Source organism: Ascaphus truei, chromosome 4, assembly GCF_040206685.1.
Source record: "Ascaphus truei isolate aAscTru1 chromosome 4, aAscTru1.hap1, whole genome shotgun sequence".
NCBI lineage: Eukaryota > Metazoa > Chordata > Amphibia > Anura > Ascaphidae > Ascaphus > Ascaphus truei.
The window spans coordinates 329,748,235-329,769,844 of NC_134486.1; the positions used below are offsets into that span (position 1 = coordinate 329,748,235).

Sequence of the window (21,610 nt, forward strand, 5' to 3'; positions counted from 1 at the left end):
TGAAACATATAATACTACAGCACCTTTATTATGATAACTAGAAGGCTTACCCGTCTCACTGAAACTCCTGGTGGACCCGGTGCACCTGGGTGACCATCATGTCCTGGATATCCTCTGTCTCCTGGTGGGCCATGTGATCCAATAGGTCCCACAGCTCCTTTTTCTCCAGTAAGACCTGATTTTCCTCTTTCTCCTTGTGGCCCTTGATCGCCGGGTATACCTGGGTCTCCCTTAAAAAAAAAATATGTATATATATATATATATATATATATATATATATATATATATATATATATATATATATATATATATGCACTTATTCATGTCACATGCATGTCATTTTGTTCATTGTATAGAGTGATCCTCTATGTACGGTTACCATTTCCCCTAGAGACTCTAATTGCTGTGGGTTTGGTCATTATATCTGCTTTTAAGAGGCTGAATTTATGCTTGTTGAGGAAGTATTTTATATACTGGTTAACACACTCTATGTCCTTAGGGACGCATCACCTTAGACGCATGTTTCAGTTGTCTGGTAATGTAATAGCATGTTTTTGAGTTTCTTGCTCATTTAAGTGTTTCTTACAATTTTTGTCTATATATGGCATTAGGGATTACATTGCGAGTTTATCCCTAAATAATACAACAGTGTTTCCATTAGGTAGTATTCGTGTCAGGGGTCCTAGCCTTATTTTTTTAATATTTTTGTACTGTTATCTATTTCTCTTTGTGTCAATCAATAAATTGTCATTCTTTAAATGGTATACCTGAGTGCTCTCAAGCGGGTTTCTTTTCTTCTGTTACAATATATATATATATATATATATATATATATATATATATATATATATATATATATATATGTGTGTGTGTGTGTGTGTTTACTTCTGGAAGATTGATCTTATGGCACTGGTCCAAAGCATGTATTTTGTTATTATTGTTAGTAGTATGATCATTTATCTGTACAGCCCCAACAAATTCCTCAGCACATTACAATTGTATGATATTGTGCTCTACCCTGTTTTTTTTTTTATCACAGTTTATTTATAAATAGTGGGGTCTGTCTTCTCAGATTATAGTCTTTTAAAGCGCCCAACCATAGTCAAAAATGGAGCAAACAGAAAATATTCTCATTAATTGAATTGGAAACATCATTGAATGGTCATGCTTAATTCTTTCTATATAGAGTTTTGCAGGATTGGACATAAGAAATAAAAAAGGAAACTCCTATTGCTTCATTCTAAGGCCCTTAATTATCAGTCAAGCAATGCAATGTTTTTTTTACTCCACTTGGAAGGCACTTAAATGGCAAACAAGCCCTTGGTTTGAGTCTTTTCTGGTGTTTTATGTCCCACATGGAACATTGTGCTCTTGCTCTGGTGATCTATTGCTCATTCCGTCTTTATGGAACGCTACATTCAGTCAACAACTTTATTATTACCAGGCTCTGAAAAAAAAAACTGTTCCATAGTTTTATACTTTGTCAGATTTTACTTGCGAATAGTTTCAGAATTGCCATCTAGCAGCACAATAACAGTTATATAGTTCTGGATGACCATACAACTGCAATAAAATCAATATATACAATAATAACAATCATAATAATGAATGCTTACGTAGCACTGGTGCAGCAATGTACACATACACCGTTACTTTAGTTATTGGGTTTGTAATCTAACTTTTAGGAGATAATCTAACTAGTCACATATAGAGGTGAGCAACATGTTCATGCCCATTTGCCAAACTGGACAATTTAGGATATTTTTGACTCGCAGAAAGGGTAGCATTTCCCCTAATTGCCATGCCCCACTATATACTAAATGATTCACAGTGCCCTGTAATGTCACAGAAATGTGTTTTTAAGGAAATGTAAGAACATTTTTATTTGCCGGACAGCGTATTGACGTGCTGAAAACATGCTGCAAAAGTTTGCGTCTGTTAAAAAAGAGCGAATTGTGAAGTAAGCGTCTGCGACTTTCTTAAAAAAATAAATTGCTTACAATGTGCAAATTCATTAAGAAACTACGAGGGGAACTAGAGACGCGCGTTTTACATCGCCGGGCTGAAAGTTCAGTCAGCAAAACATGTTCACGATAAATTCAAGAACATGTGTCTGACCTCGGGTTGCAATTCCAAACATTAATAATTGCATATGCTGTGCTGGGAATATGATTACATTGATTTTTCTTTGACATTTGTTCTTTATTTATTTTCAATAGCTAATCTTCCCCAAAACATCATGACACATAAAAATGATCCAATATGTATCATGGTTACAAATATCTAAAAACATGTAGGACATACTGTATGATATTTTGAAGGTTTTAAAACGACATGACTATCACCTGTAGGGTTTTTCACTGCCAAGAACTTTTGTATTTTGTGATGAGGTAAGTAGTATTTATTCAGGAGACTACTGTGTACAGAGGCTAGCAGAACCATCACCACAAGGGATACACAAAAAATGCTAATTACACATGCATCAGTGTGCTCAATGTCATGAATTAATGAGTCATGAATTGGAGCCCAGGGAGTCACTAAGCTCTCTAATTTGGAGCATCCATCTCTACCAGCATCATTGTCAATAAAGAAAGAAATTAGACAACTCAAACAACACTTCTAAAAAAAAAGAAAAGAAATAAAGATGTAGTAGACATTATCACCCCCATTAATGCAGAATAACACACAAACTGCCATGTTAAATAATGCGTGTGTTATCTGCTTAACCACTGCTCAATGATACTCTTAAATAATATTCCAACGTTAGAGCAGCGTGCCGTGTTGTCGGGAGCAGTAAAGTGGGCTTCAGCTGTATAACTTTAAACTGTTTGAAATTATAATCATGAAACAGGCCTCGAAACATCTGTCTCCCATAATGTACGTGTCAGATTTGCATTTTGGGTAAACGGTCGCCTGCTGTATGTGCGGCTTTCTAAAGGAAAAACCCACAATCCTGAGCCAAAAGTCACTGACAGAGCATATACAAAATGTATTTTATGATAGGTGCCATCATGGAGAGAGGGAGTGGCTCAGTGAGTAACGACACTGACTGGCACTGAGAGTTTGAAGCAGGGGAGCCTGGTTTAATTCCCGGTGTCAGCTCCTTGTGACCTTGGGCAAGTCACTTTATCTCCCTGTGCCTCAGGCACCAAAAACATAGATTGTAAGCTCCACTGGGCAGGGACCTATGCCTGCAAAATGTCTCTGTAAAGCGCTGCGTACAACTAGCAGCGTTATACAAGAATTATTATTATTATTATTATCATGTTATAAGTATAGTAAGTTAAAGCTTTGTGAGGCATTGAACCAAGTTATTTTACCTTTCTATACTCACATACTAAAACTGAGATGTTAAGCTTTTTGGGAAGGAATTTATTGTGTACGCTTTCCACACTATATAAACACATTTTTAATGTTCTTATTATACTCCATACCAAATATTAACATTTTATAATGCAGCATCACATTTATCAGGTCCAGCTAAATATACAAGGATGATGATAGATTTGTATTGTACTTAGTTTCTTGTATAATATGTAATGCAGTTACAACTGCTAAGTATGTAAACGTTACTCTATCCTCTTCTGTAATATCTTGGAATTAGAGATGTGTACTTTATTCAGATTTTAATTTGTAATTCTGTGCCAATCTTTGGTAATCATAATATAAATAAAATCAATGAATATTTGTTCCTCACTGTTTGCCACTTGGCAATTAGGCCATTTTTAGGAGAGCTAAGTGTAGGTTTACAAGAGGTTTCATAAAATATCTTAGGTTGTATGGCTTCCAATATTCAGAATTGATAGTTGTTCCGGGGATGTTTGTCAAATTGATGATTCAATTGCTGAATCGATGAGATTTTCTAGATTCAAGTTGGCTGACAAATAATTGGTGTCACTTTAACTGGCGCCATGAATTACAGACCATTAGGGCCAGGTAATGTATAAAGCGTCACTATGGGTGATTTTGTTATAAGACGAGCTCACAAAATAATAGCAGGTTAGTGCGTATAAAATCAATTTTTATGTGTTGTGTAGTGCGTGCTTCAACATCTATTTCCCAAAGAAAAAACTGGCACTCAGGGGTGGAGTTAGAGGCAGAGTCTACAGACATAAATGCATCAAAATGGTCCATCAAGTTTTTCTTGGCGTAAGTCAACCTAAACATTTCTTACTGCGTCCCTATGTATGAACATACGCGCATTGTTTACACTTTATCAGCCACGAACTTATGAAACTGATTTGACTAGTGGTATGATAAAAGACTAATGTTAAGAGGGAAACATTTATATATCTTCATAATTCTTGTACTTTTTAATTGGGTTTCACTAAGGCTTGCAACATATTTACGTACATATTTAACATGACTCGCTTCATACAGTACGTATGCAAAGAAGTTGTGCATTGAATGTACTGTATGTACATGAAAAATGACATGGCAACATATGCTGCTAATGATTTCAGGTAAGTACATTCATTTTAAACACTTTTTGTGTTAAATAGCACAGGTTTTAATGCGCAGCCCATGATGACTTTGAATGGTCAAATACCTGGACTGTTTGCTCTGTAGAACACAACATACTATGCAATAGACGTTCTACTCCAATAGCTATACTTGCTAAACTTCTCTGTAGAACTATGGAAAAGAAAGAAAAAACACCTACTCGTTCTCCCTTCGGCCCTCTGTCACCCGGCCTTCCAGGGGCTCCCTGAAAAATAGAAACTAGAATTTATCGCAAATAATGTTGGGAACATAAAAAATGGAACATTGCAAACAGAAATGTTATTGTTTGTTCACTGAAGTTTGTACAAGCAATGAAATTAAACATGACTCACCAGTGAACCTGGTAATCCATCATTTCCGTTTCTTCCCTAGAAATGATATATCGAATTTTAGTAGTTGAATTGCGTAGCAGAGCTGCACATGAGTTTTCAAGATCATCAGTTTTCCTTCTTCATCAAGGTTTGAAGAAGCACACACTGTGCACCCAATAAGGGTGATTATAGGGGCTATTTATCACAGTCTTCAAGTTGCAAAATTGGTACAAACGTGGTTGAACAAATAAAATAAAAATGTATCAAAGAACAAACAAATAGAACATACTCTTTGCATGCTGTTTGTTTGTGTCAGTGCTATTACATATTTGCAACCAGTATACTTTAATAAATAGCCTCCAGTAGAGTATACTGGTGGACAAAAGAAAACATGAACACTGAATAATTCTGCACAGACTGGCACATGTTGGCATGTACAGAAGCACAGGACTGGCATGAGAAAACACTACATTTGGACATCAGTTATCTGGAGCAGTTAAGGAAATGTGTAAAGCTACAGTATATATCAAGTCTCTATATCAAACATCAATTCAAATCTTGATTGCAAAAAATACGTTAAACGGTGTAAACCAGCAAATGGTGTAAATCAGCAAATCAGATAAGGCTAGTTAGAGTCATGCCATTAGAGAATGTGGAAATTTGTGCTACAGACTGTATAATTGTATTGCACCAGCATGGCAATAGTGTGCATCATAAGCCCTGCTATGTATGAGCTTCAGGTACCACATACGCCTTTCCTTCAAAGGCTGCATTGGTACAGTCTTTGAGAACTGTACATCTAAAAGGAGCATATCTTGTTGACTCAACACTTTGAATCTATGGAATCTATATTTTCTACTACACCATCTGTTATTTTTCTCTTCACATTGCGTTTCTGGGATAACTTGTAACTTCCTTGTTAAATTAAATATATCGATCACTGAAAAAAGCCTTTGTACAGAATCAATTGAGAATAATGAAAACTATTACTATAGTGAGCATGTTTGTTTTACAAATCCTTTGAACTTTGAAGCATTTGTGTCTCCTGCTAATCCATGTAATACTTGAAAATACCAGAAGACAACTGGAGTATTGAAAATTTCAGTACAATTTCAGTACTTTGGAAGCTTACAACACACTGGAAAAAATGTGTGGTAGGATCCACTAGAACTGAACATATTACTTTCTTTCTCCACTCTCCCACCCAATCCTCTTCCCTATCCTCTTCCTGATCCTCTCTCCCATCATCATTATCTCTCCCCCTCATCCCCCTCATCATCCCTCCTCCTCCTCCTCCTCATCTCTCCCCCTCCCCATCTCCCGCCCTCATCATCATGACCATCACCAGCTCTACCCCGCATCACCATCACCAGCTCTCCCCATCATCATCACCCTCATCAGCATTCCCCTTATCATCAGCTCCCCCTCATAATCAATTCCCCCTCATCATCAGCTCTCTTTCTTCCCCTCAGCCCTCTCTCTCCCACTCAACTCTTTTTCCTCCTCAGCTCTCTCTCCCTTAGCTCTCTCCCCTTAGCTCTCTCCCCCTCAGCTCTCTCTCTCCCCCTCATGTCTCTCTCTCTCCCCCCTCATCTCTCTCTCTCTCTCTCTCTCTCTCTCTCTCTCTCTCTCTCTCTCTCTCTCTCTCTCTCTCTCTCTCTCTCTCTCTCCCTCTTAGCTCTCTCCCCCTCAGCTCTCTCTCTCCCATGCCTACCTTTGGCGGGAGGAGATGATGGTAAGAGCGGCAGCTGGTAGAGGAGTTAGGAGTTGCGCTGTAGCAGCAGCAGACACCAGAAGTAAGAAAGACTTTTGGGTCAGACTGTTAGAGGGCACTCCTCCCCTGCCATCCTGCTCTGCCTGTGTAGAGTGCTGATGCTTCTACTGGCTCATCTTCTTTTTAACGCTGCCACCGCATACCATCTTCCCACAGGCCCCCCAAGAGCACTGGTCCCCAGGCTTTGATCGGGCTTCCCGGGCTTTAGCTATGCCCCTGGCTTTAATGATAACTAATATGTTTTTAATTCTAAATGTCATTTTCTTATGGTGTCATCATTAATACCTTTCAACACGACTTAAGTAGCTTACAAACTACTGATTCCAAATCTAACAGCTTCCTTGATGTGGTTTCAACACTACAACATAAATATTGTGAATTTCTAATTTACACTAACTAATATACCATATCAGAGAAGTGTATCTTCAAAATGATGTGTCATAAAATAAAGCACTGTAAAAGCATCAGAACTAAGGAATGATTCCAAGGTGAGATGATTACAATTGTATCACTATATCATGAAGTTTTGTACTCGTGTTCTGAAATTAGCAACAAAACGAAATTTCGGGGTAATAGTAGAGGAAAATGCACATAACCAAAAAACTTATGCAATTTAGTAAGTTTTGCATTTGTATTGCCACTTGTCTAACTGACAACTGAACTCCAATAAGCAAAGTAATTGTAATAATAGTTTTAAATATATGTATTAACATACTTTTACAAAAATAATAAGCTCCTGATGCTGTAATATTTGGGGTGATGTATCACACTACAAGCAAACTTTGCAAAGTTTCGCTATTTTCATCTTGTGTCAATGTATTAAGGTCGTTTCCCCACGTTTTGTTCTGTATGCGTCAGCTTGCGATATAGAGTGTTAACAGGAGAAGTTACATGATGCACTCATTTGCTAACACGTCCTCATCCTCTGTCGATGTATCGCATGGGTCTATCCTGGGACCTCCTCTCTTTTCTCTGTACACACTCTGTCTAGGTGACCTAATCACATCTATTGGGTTCAAATATCACCTCTATGCTGATGACACACAAATTTACTTTTCAACCCCCGAATTTGCATCTGTTGTACAGACCAAAGTCTCAGAATGTCTCTACACTATATCATCCTGGATGACTCTCCACTGAATCAAACTTAACATTATCCATCATGTGTGAGGGGGCATAAGCTTTGCTTGCTAATGTCTGCATCAAATGAAAGAAACACTTTCCGACATTTGAAGCTAATGCAAACAGAAAATGGAGCAGTGTCAATGCAAAATAAACTTCGAATCACACTCTCTTTACTTTGACGCATTTCCCCCATTAATACAGGGCAATATACCGTATAAGCATGAGAGAATTGCCATATTTTGTTATATAGAGTTTGAGTGGAAACACCATGGCACTATTCTGAAAGATGGACACAGACTACTGAAACCCGTCTGTGAGACTGTTCTATGTGCAAAGGAATATGGAATCTTGCTTTGGGAAAAACAAATGAATGTTGCATTATATAACAATGAAGTGATTCTATATACATATAGAGCCACTAGATGGTAGCATTGGATATGTTATACATTTGTTCACAAATTTTAAAGCTATAAAGAGAATGTCTGCAAAGCTAGAAGACCGTGGAATCAAAGTTCATTGCAACTTTCTCCTATTAAATCATCAATTGATACGCTTGTGGGCTAAATAAGAAATGTAAGGTCCCTGAGTTTTATAGCTTTCAATAGTTAAGTGCCAGTGACTTCATCACACCAACGTTAAGCTCTCTGTAATTTGCAGCTGCAGAATTTACTATATAGTTAAACCTACCTTCGAGATGCTTCTCGTTTATATAAATAGGACATACAAATACACAACCTACAGTACACATACTACCATGTTATTGTTTCACGTCTCTGTTCCTTTGATATCTAAGGCTGCGTCCCCGCTAGCGTTGAGCGGGCGGCGCTTGCGGTGGTTACTTACATATATAGATATATGTAAGTCCCCTCTCACGCTGTGCGCGGACACACGCTCACCCACGCTCGGCGCTTAGGTAAACAAAAAAATCGAACCTTCCCGCTCGCTCAACTACCCGCAATGACTCCCCCACCCGCGCGAGCGGAGATGCAGGACACCCGGCGCTCATGCTTGGAGCACTCTCCAAGCATGAGCGCGCTCAGCGCCAGCGGGGACTTGGCCTAAGTTGGCACTGAATTAACTCCCACAAACACTTTACAAAGCAATGCACCACTGATCCATCTAGCATCATAAGCAGAAAAATATCGACAGATCCAGTACGTTGTTGGGGTAAAATAAAACAAAAGCAGATATGTTTTAAAGCATAGGGAAGGCACCTGGAAACAATGAACTATCTGCACATTTTGTCCCTGAAAATATATTTGTCATTTATTGATGTGATCAGAGCTTAGTTGTACAAAAAGAGATGAACCTACTTGACTTATTGTTCAATGGGGAGTGTTGGTAAAATACAGAACATCGTGGATAATCTTACATTCCACAAACATTGATAACAATGCTTTTTAACAAATACACTGAATACAAAAAAACCCTGTTATGTTTTAATAACTGATAGCTATAAGATGATGGACTAACAAATGTAATATTTTGCCGGCACAGTTGGTTTGCACAACGTTCCCTGTGTTTAGCATCAAATAAAACCAATGTGTCTGTTTCAGATGAGCACTATGATGTGATGCCTTCATTGAGATTTTCTGTGTAAATGCACAGCACAACATCATGTCCCCACAGAGAGAAGACAGGAAATAGGTGATGTAGCCTAGTCCCATCTGACAGGATGTCAGATGGGATCAAAAGGAGAGTACAAGAAAAAACTGGGCTACAAGCCAAGTGTCTAGTGAAGGAGATGTGAAAGTTCACCTGCCCTGTGATTGGGAGGTGCTGCTTTAGAGACCCAGGGGGCCCATGAAGATGAATCTCATTTCCTCATGGAGGGAAGCTATCTTAGACATTTTTTCAAGAACAATAAGGGGGCAATTTATCAGTGTTATGGCTGCATAACTGGGGTAATGCTGATTAAAATTAATCCCACTTCCATCTACACTGTTTGTGTGCAATTTGTGCACCTGTATTTTATCTTGAAAAGTGTGTTGCCTATTTGAAATGTTGATCCATGTAATAATATTTCTTAGATTACAACTGTACCCTGAACTATTTAGCTGTTACCAATACACCAAGGTCCAGTGTTAATATATCAGTGTCTTCAGCTCAGACCAAGCCAGGACTATTTTATTAAGTGTGTTTCGTTTGTTGATTCTGTGCCTTTATTTTAGCGGAATATCAATAAAATTAAGTTTTAATTTATTCACATCATGTGTGCAAATTTACAGAGCTTGCCCTTTGTGCCCTCCTACCAGTATACTTACCTGCATGCACCTTGACATTCTTTACATGCACATCTAGCTAGCTGAGCAGGAGCTTCCTTTCCAATATTGCATTTTCCCTACAATCTATCCTAAAGGCTGCTGCTAGAATCACGTACTCTCCTATAGCTGTCTGAGCATCTCTCCTGATTAAATCCCTCTCCTGGCTTTCTATCAAATACAGTATTACTTAGAAAATGCTCCTCCTTTCTATTAAGACTATACACTCTTCTACCCCTCCCTACATCTCAGCCCTAGTTTCTTGCTATACACCTGACACTATAAAGCTAAAGGGTAGCGTCCCTGTATGGGGTCTTCCCTATAGGAGCCACAATCTAAAAGGGGACTTAGAACCTAGCTGGAACCTAAGGGACAAACCTAGTCCTAGTCCAGGAGAGCACTGCTCCCGGGACACTACCTCAATGGTTCTCCACTTCTTCCAACTGCCAGGAACTCCAGCAACTGCCTGTAACTGCTAAACTGAGTCAACATTACACCTGCATGTCCCTTAGGCTCCTGGGACACGTAGTTCCTTGCGGAGCCTTTCATAAGATGGCCGCCACAACTCTGGGGACTGTGCATGTGCAAAGACTTCACTGTGCATGCTTGAACCTAAAATGGCCCCCGCAACTTCTCGCCTCTCTGCACATGCGTACGGCTGCAATTGCGCATGCATGAACTACAAAATGGCTGCCCCCGCTTGCCAGGTACACCGCAGAGCTCCACCACTCCCATAAACCACAGCCATCCCCCTCCCCGGCACTGGAATTAAGAGGGAACAAGACTACATCCTACCCCTGGTGGAGAATCCAGCGTTCCCACTTGGGAACATCGTATACACACAGAAGTTATATAATGAAAATGCAGAGGCTATTGTGGGCTTGAGGCCCTGTCCCACTCATAAGGGGTTAACCAGTCTCTACAATGTCTCTTTAGGGAACAAAGCATGGGCATCTTGGGTCAAGGGGACGGCTTGTTGAAGCTACTGGTGAGGGTACTTGTGGCACGACCCATCACCCGTTGCTCTTTTGGGAGGTGCCCACCAGTCTCCATTTAAACTAGCGGAGGTTTCTTCCATAGGATCCTGATTTGGTTCGGTCACCTCTGGCTCGCTGACCGTTACTACGGTCTCTGGATTTGGGTTACTTTCCCCCACTTGAGGAATAGGCAGCAAGTGATTTCAGTGGCAGACCTTTACTCTGCCATCCGCGTCTCGGATACGGTAAACAGGGAGGCCTGGCATTTGGGACGCTACTTCAATGGGCCCGTCTCTCAATCGATCGGCTAGCTTGTGTTTACCGGGAATCCATAGGTTTTGTCAGAGAACGGCGTCTCAGGGCCGAAGTTCCCAATAGCGGACCTTGTGATCATACCTTCGCTTATTACACGTGTTCAGCTGGGCTGTGGCTTTTTCCACTAACTGATATACGCAGTGCAGGCTGTCCAGGAGGCACTTCACATATTTGTAGTGAGCCATATTTGGTACCTCATGGGTAGATACCCGCATACGGATGTCCACAGGTAATCGTGCCCCTAGCCCGAACATCATAAAGTATGGTGTGAATCCCATGGATTCATGCCGGGTGCAGTTGTACGTATGCACTAGTGATTCAACGTGCTTGCTCCGTTCGGCTTTCTGGGAGCCCTTTAGGGTGCCTAGCATGTCATGCAGGGTTCGGTTGAACCTCTCTGGCAAAGCATCTACCTCTGGATGGTATGGAGTGGTCCGAGAGTTCTGGATGTTGAGCAACTTGAGTTCCTTGATCAGCTTGCTCTCGAAATCTCTCCCTTGATCGGAGTGCATCTGATTCTGCAACCCATAGTGGATGAAATACTTCTCCCAAAGTACTTTGGCGACTGTGAGGGCTTTCTGACCTTTTGCCGGAAATGCTTGGGCGTACCGGGTGTAGTGATCGTCACTACCAGGATGTTCCCGATGCCCTTTTGAGTCTGCCTCTATACATAGAACGTTCATGCAGACTAGGTCCATGGGACCAGAGCTCTTTAGATGGCCCATTGGGGCTGCGCGTGTGGGCAGTGTCTTCTGCTGGATATATCGCAGGCACTTCCAACAACGGCACTCTACAGACTAATTTTGGGCCAGAAGAAGCGGTATCTCACTAGTCCAAAGGTCTTTTCTACACCCAGGTGTCCGTGGTCATCGTGCAGGGACAGAAGGACAGGGCACCACAGGCTTCTGGGTAAAACTAACTGTCTCCTATGAGACCATGCGCTATGTGGAATTTGTTCCATTCCCTCATTATGACGGCGACTGTGCTGGTGGGAGCACACTTCACCAATGAGGGTTTGTTTTGTTGGATGGCCTGGCGTATAACTCTAGCCACTGGATCACACATCTGGTGTTCTATCAATTCTTTCCATCGCATGATAGTGTTTTGGGTGACATACATGCCTTCGGGGTGGCAGTAGGTGTCAGGGAGTGCCTTGGACTGGCATCCCAGCGAGTTGGCTACTCTTAGCTCAGAGAATGCCACCTTCTTCCACTATGGTGGCAGTCGAGCACATTGCCTGAATCTCAGATCCAGGGATTTTTCCCCACAGGCCGTTGTCTAGTGTGGTACTCTGTCCAGGCAGCAGGACAGGCATCGGCCCTGATGTTTAAGGGCCCTGGTTTGTACTTGAGTGTGAATTTATAGTTTGACAGTGAAGCTAATTTGGTGGAGGTCAGAATATAGGTCAGCGGGTTGTTGTCTGTCAGGACCTCAAAGGCCACTCCGTATATGTAATCGTGGAGCTTGTCGACTACTGCCCACTTGAGTGTGAGAAACTCCAGTTTGTGGACTGGGTAGTTCTGCTCAGATGGTGTCAAGCTTCGGTTCAGATACGCCACTGGGCGGAGACCAGCATGGTACTTTTGATGCAGTACAGCTCCTAGCCCATTGAAACTGGCATCCATGGGCAGAATATACGGCTTCTCAGGGTCAGCATAAGCCAAGACGCCTGCTTCCCTGAGGCTTTTCTTGAGCTGATTTTTGCAGGTGGACATCCACTTGTCTCCGTAGGGTGTCCGTGGGGATGCAGCCTTCTGCCGAGGTTCCTCTAAGTAGATTTTCAGGAGATTGTTGAGGACCTAGGCTTTGCTGGAGTAGCCTTCTACGAAGCGGCAGTAGTATCCTCAGAACCGCAGTTACATCATGTTATCTAGTCTGGGCCAGTTCACCACAGCTTCAACCTTAGCAGGGTCGGTAGCCACTTTGTATGTGGACACTATATGACCCACGTAGGTGACTGACATGTGGCAGAACCGGCATTTGTTCAGGGACAACTTCAGGCCTTCTTTACTGTCTGTCTAGTACCTTCAGGAGGCATTCCTCGTGCTCTTCTAGAGTCTTACCGAACATGATGATGTCGTCCAGGTAGACTAGGCATTCCCGGGGATTCATATCCCGATGGCCTTCTGCATTAGTCTTTGGAAGGTCGCGGGAGCCCCACAATTGCCGGGTGAACTGATAGAACCTGAGGGGACAGATAAACGCCATCCTCTTCTGGTCTTCGGAGCTCATAGGTACCTGATAGTACCCAGATCTCAGGTCCAGCATGCTGAACCACTGGCTTCCTGACAAGGCATTAAGGATTTCTTCTATCCTCAGCAAAGTGTACTAATCCAGTACTGTACGATGGTTCAGGGTCCGGTAGTCTATGCAAAGACGGACTGACCCATTCTTCTTACGTACTACCACGATCGGGGAGGCATAGAGGCTATGGGACTCTGTTATGATGCCCGCCATCCCCATCCCCTCCAGGACTTCTCTCACATCCTCTGGGAGTGATGCGTCTGGAGCACTCCCGGAATTGGCGTGGCGTCATTCAGCCGGATCGTATGCTGGGCGTTCTTGCTGCAACCCACATCCATTTCGCTGAATACTTCCCGGCGCTCCTCCAATTTGATACGTTACCGCTTCTTCCAGTCTGCAGGCAGGGTTGATTCCCAAAAGTCAAACTGTGGTATGGCTGGCTCTTCTTGCACAGTAGCGGCGTACACATAGTCCAGGCATTCCACGGACGTAACTGGGTACATCTGACCCAGTGCTTGACCGACATCAAACTGTATGGGGTGAGGCGAACCATTCTGTATCGCCACTTTGAAGCTATTTGGAAGGGTAGTCTTCCACTCCTTCAGTTCTAGTAACACCTGGAACCCCCTTTTGGCGTCCTCTTCGGGTGTAGTCTCTAGGGAGAAATACTAGTTGGCATCGTCCCGTGCCAGGTAGCTAGTACCACAGCCATGCGCTTCACTCCCCCTGGTGGAATCTCAGTCAACCCCTTCTCTAGAATGAAGAATTGTCCGAATCCGTCTTGGGCGGAGATCCTGTAGCACTCCTCTTTGAAAACTGGGTGGATTCGTAGGGAAGATAGGGGTAATTCACCCGCCTCTTGCAGATAAGTTTGGATTAGAGCCTGCACCACATCTGCATTGGTGCTTGGGTGCTCACAGGACTCGGGACATATTAAAGCCTCCACTTCCATGGGGTGGGTATTTTTGGTGTTCAGTTGCGGTATGTCCAACCTTACTTGAATCACACCATCAATGGGGTAGTCTTCATTGCTGAGGCTCCATAGTTTCATCTTCTCCGCTGACTGCATAGGCAGGAGTTTTCAGATGCGAGACATAGAAGGGACGATAAATGATGGTCACCTGTGACCCCGTGTCAAGCAGTGCTCAGGCATATATCCCTTCCGCTAGGACTCGTATGATAGCCGCTGGACCTACTCTGCTGTAGGCATCTGTTTGGGGTGCCTCTTCGGGGCTGGGCATTGGGGTGCTCTCCAAGAACATGAAGGGCGGAACTATCATTTGAACCATGAAGGCCATAGCTCCTGGAGTGGGGGTCCTTGACTTCGGGCAATCCTTTGCAAAGTGACCTTCCTGATCACAGTACAGCAGCGGTGGCTTTGGATTGCACCGGCACTTGAGGTAGGGGTCGCTCTCTGAGGCATCTTGGATGCGGAGACAGGCGCCCTTGGAGGAGGATTATCCTCGGCACTTTCTGTCTCCTTGGACTTCTGGGCCGGCGCCCCTTTGGTCTCTTCTTTGCGGGACTACTTTGCTGGAGTCGCATGACTCTCTCCTTTGGAGGATTCACAGGACAACTTGGGGTCTGAAACCGCAAGATGGCCTCCTGCTTTTGTATTTAGTCCATTAGGTCCTCAAAGTTGGGAGGGTTTGTGGTGGAGAGTTTACAGCATATTCTGGCCACGAGGGTGTGTGAGCGATGCTCCCCGCAAAAATTGCCTGGTTCGGTAATCGTCCAGCTCGGCCGTGCTGATTACTTTCTTGTTAATCATGGTCTACAGAGTCAGCTGCAGCCGTCAAAGGAAATCGGATTAGTGTTCCCCCTCCTTTTGCTTGAGAGCATGGAACTGGGCCAGCAACGCAATGGGGTCGTCTTTAGCCTCTTCATGGCACTCACAATATACTCATACGATATTGGCAGCTGGGGGGCATAGACATTCCATGATTCTCTGTTTCTTGACAGCGTCCGTGCACATCCAATCTGGCAGTACTTGCACCACATGGTCTCGCCACTCTTCAAACGCCTCTTCGCCCAGTGGTGTGGGCCGTACCACCGAGAAGGCTTTCAACTTGCGATAGGGTTGTACCGGGGCCAGCTGACTTATTTTCTCAGTCAGTTGCTGCAGGACTCCCGTGAGTAACTGAGCTCCATCTGAACTGCTGGTACTGCGGTGGCTTCGTCCAGACTGCCGACTGCCAGCTTCGCCCCGGCTAGGGCTCCCTGGTTTTGTAATTGCATTTCTATACTCTGTGTATACAGTCATGTATACAACAAGAAAAGAGTGCTGTGTGACGGTGAAAAAACAGGCGCTAACACTATTAGTGACCACTTAAAATATAGTGATAATAAATAACTCAATAGTGAACAGTGAATAATAATGGTGCAAATAAGTGAAAAAAATTATATATAGGAATTATAACCCCCTTGCTCAAACCCTTCTGGTAGGGTCTGTTTTCTCTGGTCCCCAAGTCGTGGAAATGTATTCGCAATCCAGGGGGAGCATGAAGGGAAATAAAACAAAACAATCTAAGTGCAGACAATATAATAAAGTGAATATGCTCTGTAGAATTCTTGGCTCCTATGTGCAGCCAACTCATAGGATTTCAGTAAGTAACGGCAAAAAGAGACAGCTTATATAACTGGAAGAACGGCAGGCTTAGGAGTGGTATTATTCTCCAATCACAGCGAGATGAGGGTACATGTGAAAAAGAAATATACCCATAGTGCAGACCAATAGTAAAACGTAATTTTATAATGGTACTAAAAATGCACACTTACAATAAAAAACGTTAAAAAACAACATGAATCACCAATTGTGATATAGGAAAGTCGATATGTGCCTGGCTCACCCCCCGCCTCCGTTTAGCGATCGATCAAGTGGTAAGACGCCTCTGCGGTCAGCTCTCTGCTTCCCGGTGACTCCCTGGGGCGTCACGTCATTTCCGGTTCGTCGCGTCACTTCCGGTTTCGGCTTTTGGATTGACAGTCACTGGCACCTCATCTCTCCTCCTCTGGGCAGCTCTCACTCAACGCGTTTCGCCAATCAGATGCGTGATATCCTTTCCTATATCACAATTGGTGATTCATGCGTTTTTTAACTTTTTTATTGTACTGCTGCGACACACTTTATTCGAGCAAATACCCAGTATGTACCTGGCAGATACCTGGAATGCGCCGCTCCTCACCTCTGACAAGCCCCATTGCATTTGCCTTCCCAGCCTGGGTTCATGCCTGGCTGATGGGCGGCTGATCTGTTAAATGATAATGATTAGGATTTAATAGGCTGCAATGCTTCGCGTGTCTACCAGATGGCATAAATTCATGAATTGTAATGCAGTATATATATATATACTGTGCAGTATTGCAGCCAGCGGGAATAAAATGCTTCAATCCCTGCCTGGAAAATACCTCAATGCACTCGGGCAGAAAACAGTCACAAACCTCAATACACCCGGGTATACCCGAATTCGTGGGACTAGCCGAGCTCGAATAAAGTGTGTCGCCAGTGTAAGTGTGCATTTTTAGTACCATTATAAAATTACGTTTTACTATTGGTCTGCACTATGGGTATATTTCTTTTTCACATGTTCCCTCATCTCGCTGTGATTGGAGAATAACACCACTCCTAAGCCTGCCGTTCTTCCTGTTATCTAAGCTGTCTCTTGTTGCCCGTTTTTTACTGAAATCCTATGAGTAAGCTGCACATAGGAGCCAAGAATTCTACAGAGCATATTCACTTTATTAAATTGTCTGCACTTAGATTGTTTTGTTTTATTTCCCTTCATGCTCCCCCTGGATTGTGAATACAATAATAAAAGGACATCTGGTGGTTTTATAATTATTTTATTACATGCAGGCATTTTCTTTGCTTGACATTTTACCTACCAGTACATGCATTGAGCCGGTTGTTGTGTTTACCTTGTTCCTGACTGGTCCAGGAGATCGCGCGAGACGAATCAATATTTACTCACCTGTGCTCGCGTGATTGTCATGGTAACCAGCAAGTATATATCTCCGGCTCCTGCAGAGTACCTCCCACCCCTGAAGAAGTTCCGTTCATGGAATGAAACGCGCGTCGGGTGACATCATGAGTGCATCATGAGCGCGACTGAGGCGGCGGATTCAGTTTGCTATAAGTTTGAAGATTTCGTACATCTGCTTTGACCATATCTACTAGGAAGCTAAAATGTGTTGTGGGCCATTATAGGCAGCCACTAGTTGAGACAGCTCATGACATGAGTGAATAGGCGATTCGTCTGGATACTGGTGCAGGTCTGTGGCAGCTTCTCCTCTGTGCTGTTCAGTGTACATCAGGCTGTTAGACTCATGTACCACATACACCATGATATCAGGAGTCTTTAGTATTTGACAACAGCATCTACATGTAGAATTCATGTCTCTTTAGCTGATAACAATATCTCAGCAATCTAAATTTTGATGTGGACCTAATGAGGTAACCACTATTTGAGACAGACTTCAATATAACACACACATATATATATATATATATATATGAGACTAACAAAACAAGAAAAACGCAGCGCCTGAAAAAGGTGTTAAAAGTTATATAATATTGTGTCTAATACCGTGATAAATATATAAGTGTCTGTGCTTGAAACAATAATAGAGAATAATTACTATAACGACCTAAAAATAACACAATACATAAATGCAAAAAGAAAAAAAGAAAATAAAGTGTAAACCAGTCCTTATAAAATGTTCATCAATTGTAGTGATGACGTAGGTGAAGGGGGTCTCCGGCTGCTCTCAAAAGGATAAACCACATCCTAGGAAATCTGTAGAGAAGAGAGAGGAGAGAGCGCACGCCCCATAGTATAAAACTGTATGTTTAATGATGGGAAGGGGGAGGGGGGGAAAAATACACTCACAAGGGTACAAGTAATAAAAGCGTTTCGTGATAATATCACCACCATCCAGTATCTTTACTACGATCAAACGTCCATCAGTCTCTTAGAGGTGAGGAACCGTGATCATCAGGATGTAGGGCGTGAAGAAAGTATCAACGAAGTCGTGCTGGAATCCCAGAAAATGTCCTTGCTGGATGGCCTCCGTGATGTTGAACGCACGAACCGGCCTGTTCCTGCGCACATGTGATGATGTAATGTCCGTACGTTTGCGTGATGACGCTCCCTGACGCGTTTCATCACACACGGGCAACTTTGTCAAAGGGTAATGGAGAGGGGGTGGACGCATGGGTATATATACACAAATAGTTGTGTGGCAACCCCTTAAACCAGCTGGATGGGACACTCACACTAATAGGAACTTGATCTACTAATTGGTATCACAATGGTAACTAAGAATTGGGGTTAATGAGATAAAACGGACCATATCATAAGTCCTGGAGGAACTGTAATACAAGAAGTCCTGAAGCGAATAAATTAACAAATAGCTCTGAGGATTATATACCGCAAAGGTACTGTCATGTAAAATTAATTATCTTTCTAAAAAAATATGAAATGATGCAATTATGAATCACAATGGAATAGCCCATATATCAAATGGAGTGAATAATATCACTACTAAACTGTACAGTACCTATGGCAGAGATTCTATCAAGGGATAAATACAGTCCACATCTTATAAATGTATATGGATAAACATTGACATATGATATTTGACAATTGACTTATGATATGGTCCGTTTTATCTCATTAACCCCAATTCTTAGTTACCATTGTGATACCAATTAGTAGATCACCACGTTTCACCACGGACGGAGCTCACTGTATACCATTGATCAGTGGAGATATTTTGTATATCTATATGAAGTACCGTCATGAAATAAAATATACTGTATGATATCAACATGTGTGCAGTATTGTGCTCTACTCTGGGATAGGCAGTGATACTTACTTGTATTTTTCTAAGTCTGTTGTCATTGATGCATACACATCTTCAACAGTGGTTATGATGTAGGTGATTTATCAGGATACCTCACTACACACACATTTCTTCACATAGTATGAGAATTCAGCAGGAATCTTCATACACCCACAGAGATTGTACACTTTATGATTATAGAGTACACATCTTCTACTCTCTGAGAGGTTTAACTGATTGCATAGCGCTCAATTTGGTTTTTAAATTCGCCGTGTTTACAGTTCTTTTGTTTATATAATAAAATGTATTTATTTTTGGATATTAGTAGAGTAGTGTGCGTCTTCAAGGGTCTTTTCCCTCTCATGTAGCTCCCTGGAGGAGGGACTGATGTGGGCACCTGATACTCTTCCACGCTAGGGGTGGCACTAGTGGACTCCATTCTGAAGCTCAGTTTGGGGTATATAAGCGGACTCCCATCGCGGAAATCAGGCAAGGGTAGGAATACTGGCACTTGACTAATTGCAACCACATGGTAAGGAGATGCTTGACGTTGTAGGGCCCACTTGTGGACACTCTGGTGGGACAGTAGGGACATGTTCCCTATTTTGATCTGAATGTCTTAATTTAGATTGAGCATCCCAGGGATGAATCCAAGCAGCACCTCCAAATGTAACCCGCTGGTGCTACACCTGACATTATAAGGCTAAAGGGTAGCGTCCCTGTCTGGGGTCTTCCCTGTAACAGCCACAATCAATAAGGCGACTTAGGACCTATCTGGGACCTAAAGGACAAACCTTGTCCTAGTCCAGGGGAGCACTGCTCCCTGGACACTACCTCAACAGTTCTCTCCTTCTTCCAACTGCCAATAACTGCCAGTAACTGCCAGCAACTTCAGCAACTCCAGCAACTGCCTGTAACTGCTAAACTGTGTCAACATTCTACCTGCATATCCCTCAGGCTCCTGAGACATGTAGTCCCTTGCGGCGCCTTTCCTAAGATGGCCGCTGCAACTCTGGGGACTATGCATGCACAAAGACCACTGCGCATGCACAAACCTAAAAAGGCTGCAGCAACTTTTCACCTCTCTGCGCATGTGTACGGCTGCAATTGCGCATGCGTGAACTAGAAGATGGTGGCCCCTGCTTGCCGGGTACGCCGCAGAGCTCCGCCGCTTCCATACACCGCAGCTGCCCTCCTCCCCTGCACTGGGGGTAAGAGAGGACACAGCTACACTAAAAAAAAACAAAAAACTTATGTACATCCAACATCATGAAAAGAAATTCCGGTGTTCCGACAGAGGAATTTTTTGCCTTGCAAAAGAATGTCTTATTCGAAGGTTGACAAAAGTAACTGCTCTAGATAAGATTTGTGCTTCAACCTTGTCAGGAATAACATTCCCACAATGTTGGTTGATAATTATTGTGCTCTGGTGGCTCAACAGTCACCAATATGTTTGTACATGTTAACTGGCCTTGTTATGAGGCCATATTTTATATAATGTTTCATGTTTTATGAATGTCTATTGTTTTTCAATCCATCTCGTTAAATGGGTTGATTCAGGGAGATGTTTTGTAAAAATGTTGTAGTTTTGTAGCAAGATTATTTCTCGCATGAACATAGAGTACCGTCACAAAGTAATATTTAATTATGTGTCCTGGGTTTGGATGGGGACCTTGTACGCCACCCATGTCTGCTGGTCTCCTTATGAGTTTCCCACCTATCTGATCACATAATAGTCAATAATAGTAATGGTAAAATTTTTTGATTTAAATGTGCGTGGTCTAAACTCCCCAATTAAACAAATAGTAATTGTTTTGGCACTGAAGAGGGAGAATCTAGGGATTGTTTTCTTACAGGAAACACACCTCACTGATAGTGAACATGATAAATTAGTTTGGTTGGCGAGGGACGGCTTTCTAGCTTTTCTTCAAAAAAAAGAGGTGTTTCCATCTTGATATCCAAAACATGCCCAACGGTGATTTCAGATTATCTAACTGACAAAGAGGGATGTTTTGTTAGCAACTGGGGCTCCTTAGAATCCCATCATCTAACCCTCATTAATATCTGTACACCTAACCAATGTTTTCTGAACAAGCTAACCTCATTATTGGAACAGAAAACCCAGGGATATCTAATTCTAGGAGGGGTTTTATTGTAATCATGTATTGAAGACAGGATCAGGTGATAATGTTTCCTTTACCTGAGTTGACCATACTGTAGTTTAATTAAACTGTAGCAGTTGACTGTGTTGAATGG

The 21,610-nt window shown here is 42.5% G+C and overlaps 1 protein-coding gene across 3 annotated transcripts in view; it reads right to left on the minus strand.

Annotated features, from left to right (window-relative positions):
• COL19A1 (collagen type XIX alpha 1 chain) overlaps positions 1 to 21,610 on the minus strand; it is a 622,544-nt gene that overhangs the window by 37,205 nt on the left and 563,729 nt on the right. For all 3 annotated transcript variants that reach the window (XM_075598080.1, XM_075598081.1, XM_075598082.1), the window contains exons 46-48: positions 4,836 to 4,871; positions 4,664 to 4,708; positions 51 to 230 (exon numbers count right to left, since the gene is read on the minus strand). In XM_075598080.1, the coding sequence (XP_075454195.1) occupies positions 51 to 230; positions 4,664 to 4,708; positions 4,836 to 4,871 (261 nt within the window). The remainder of the gene's footprint in view (positions 1 to 50; positions 231 to 4,663; positions 4,709 to 4,835; positions 4,872 to 21,610) is intronic.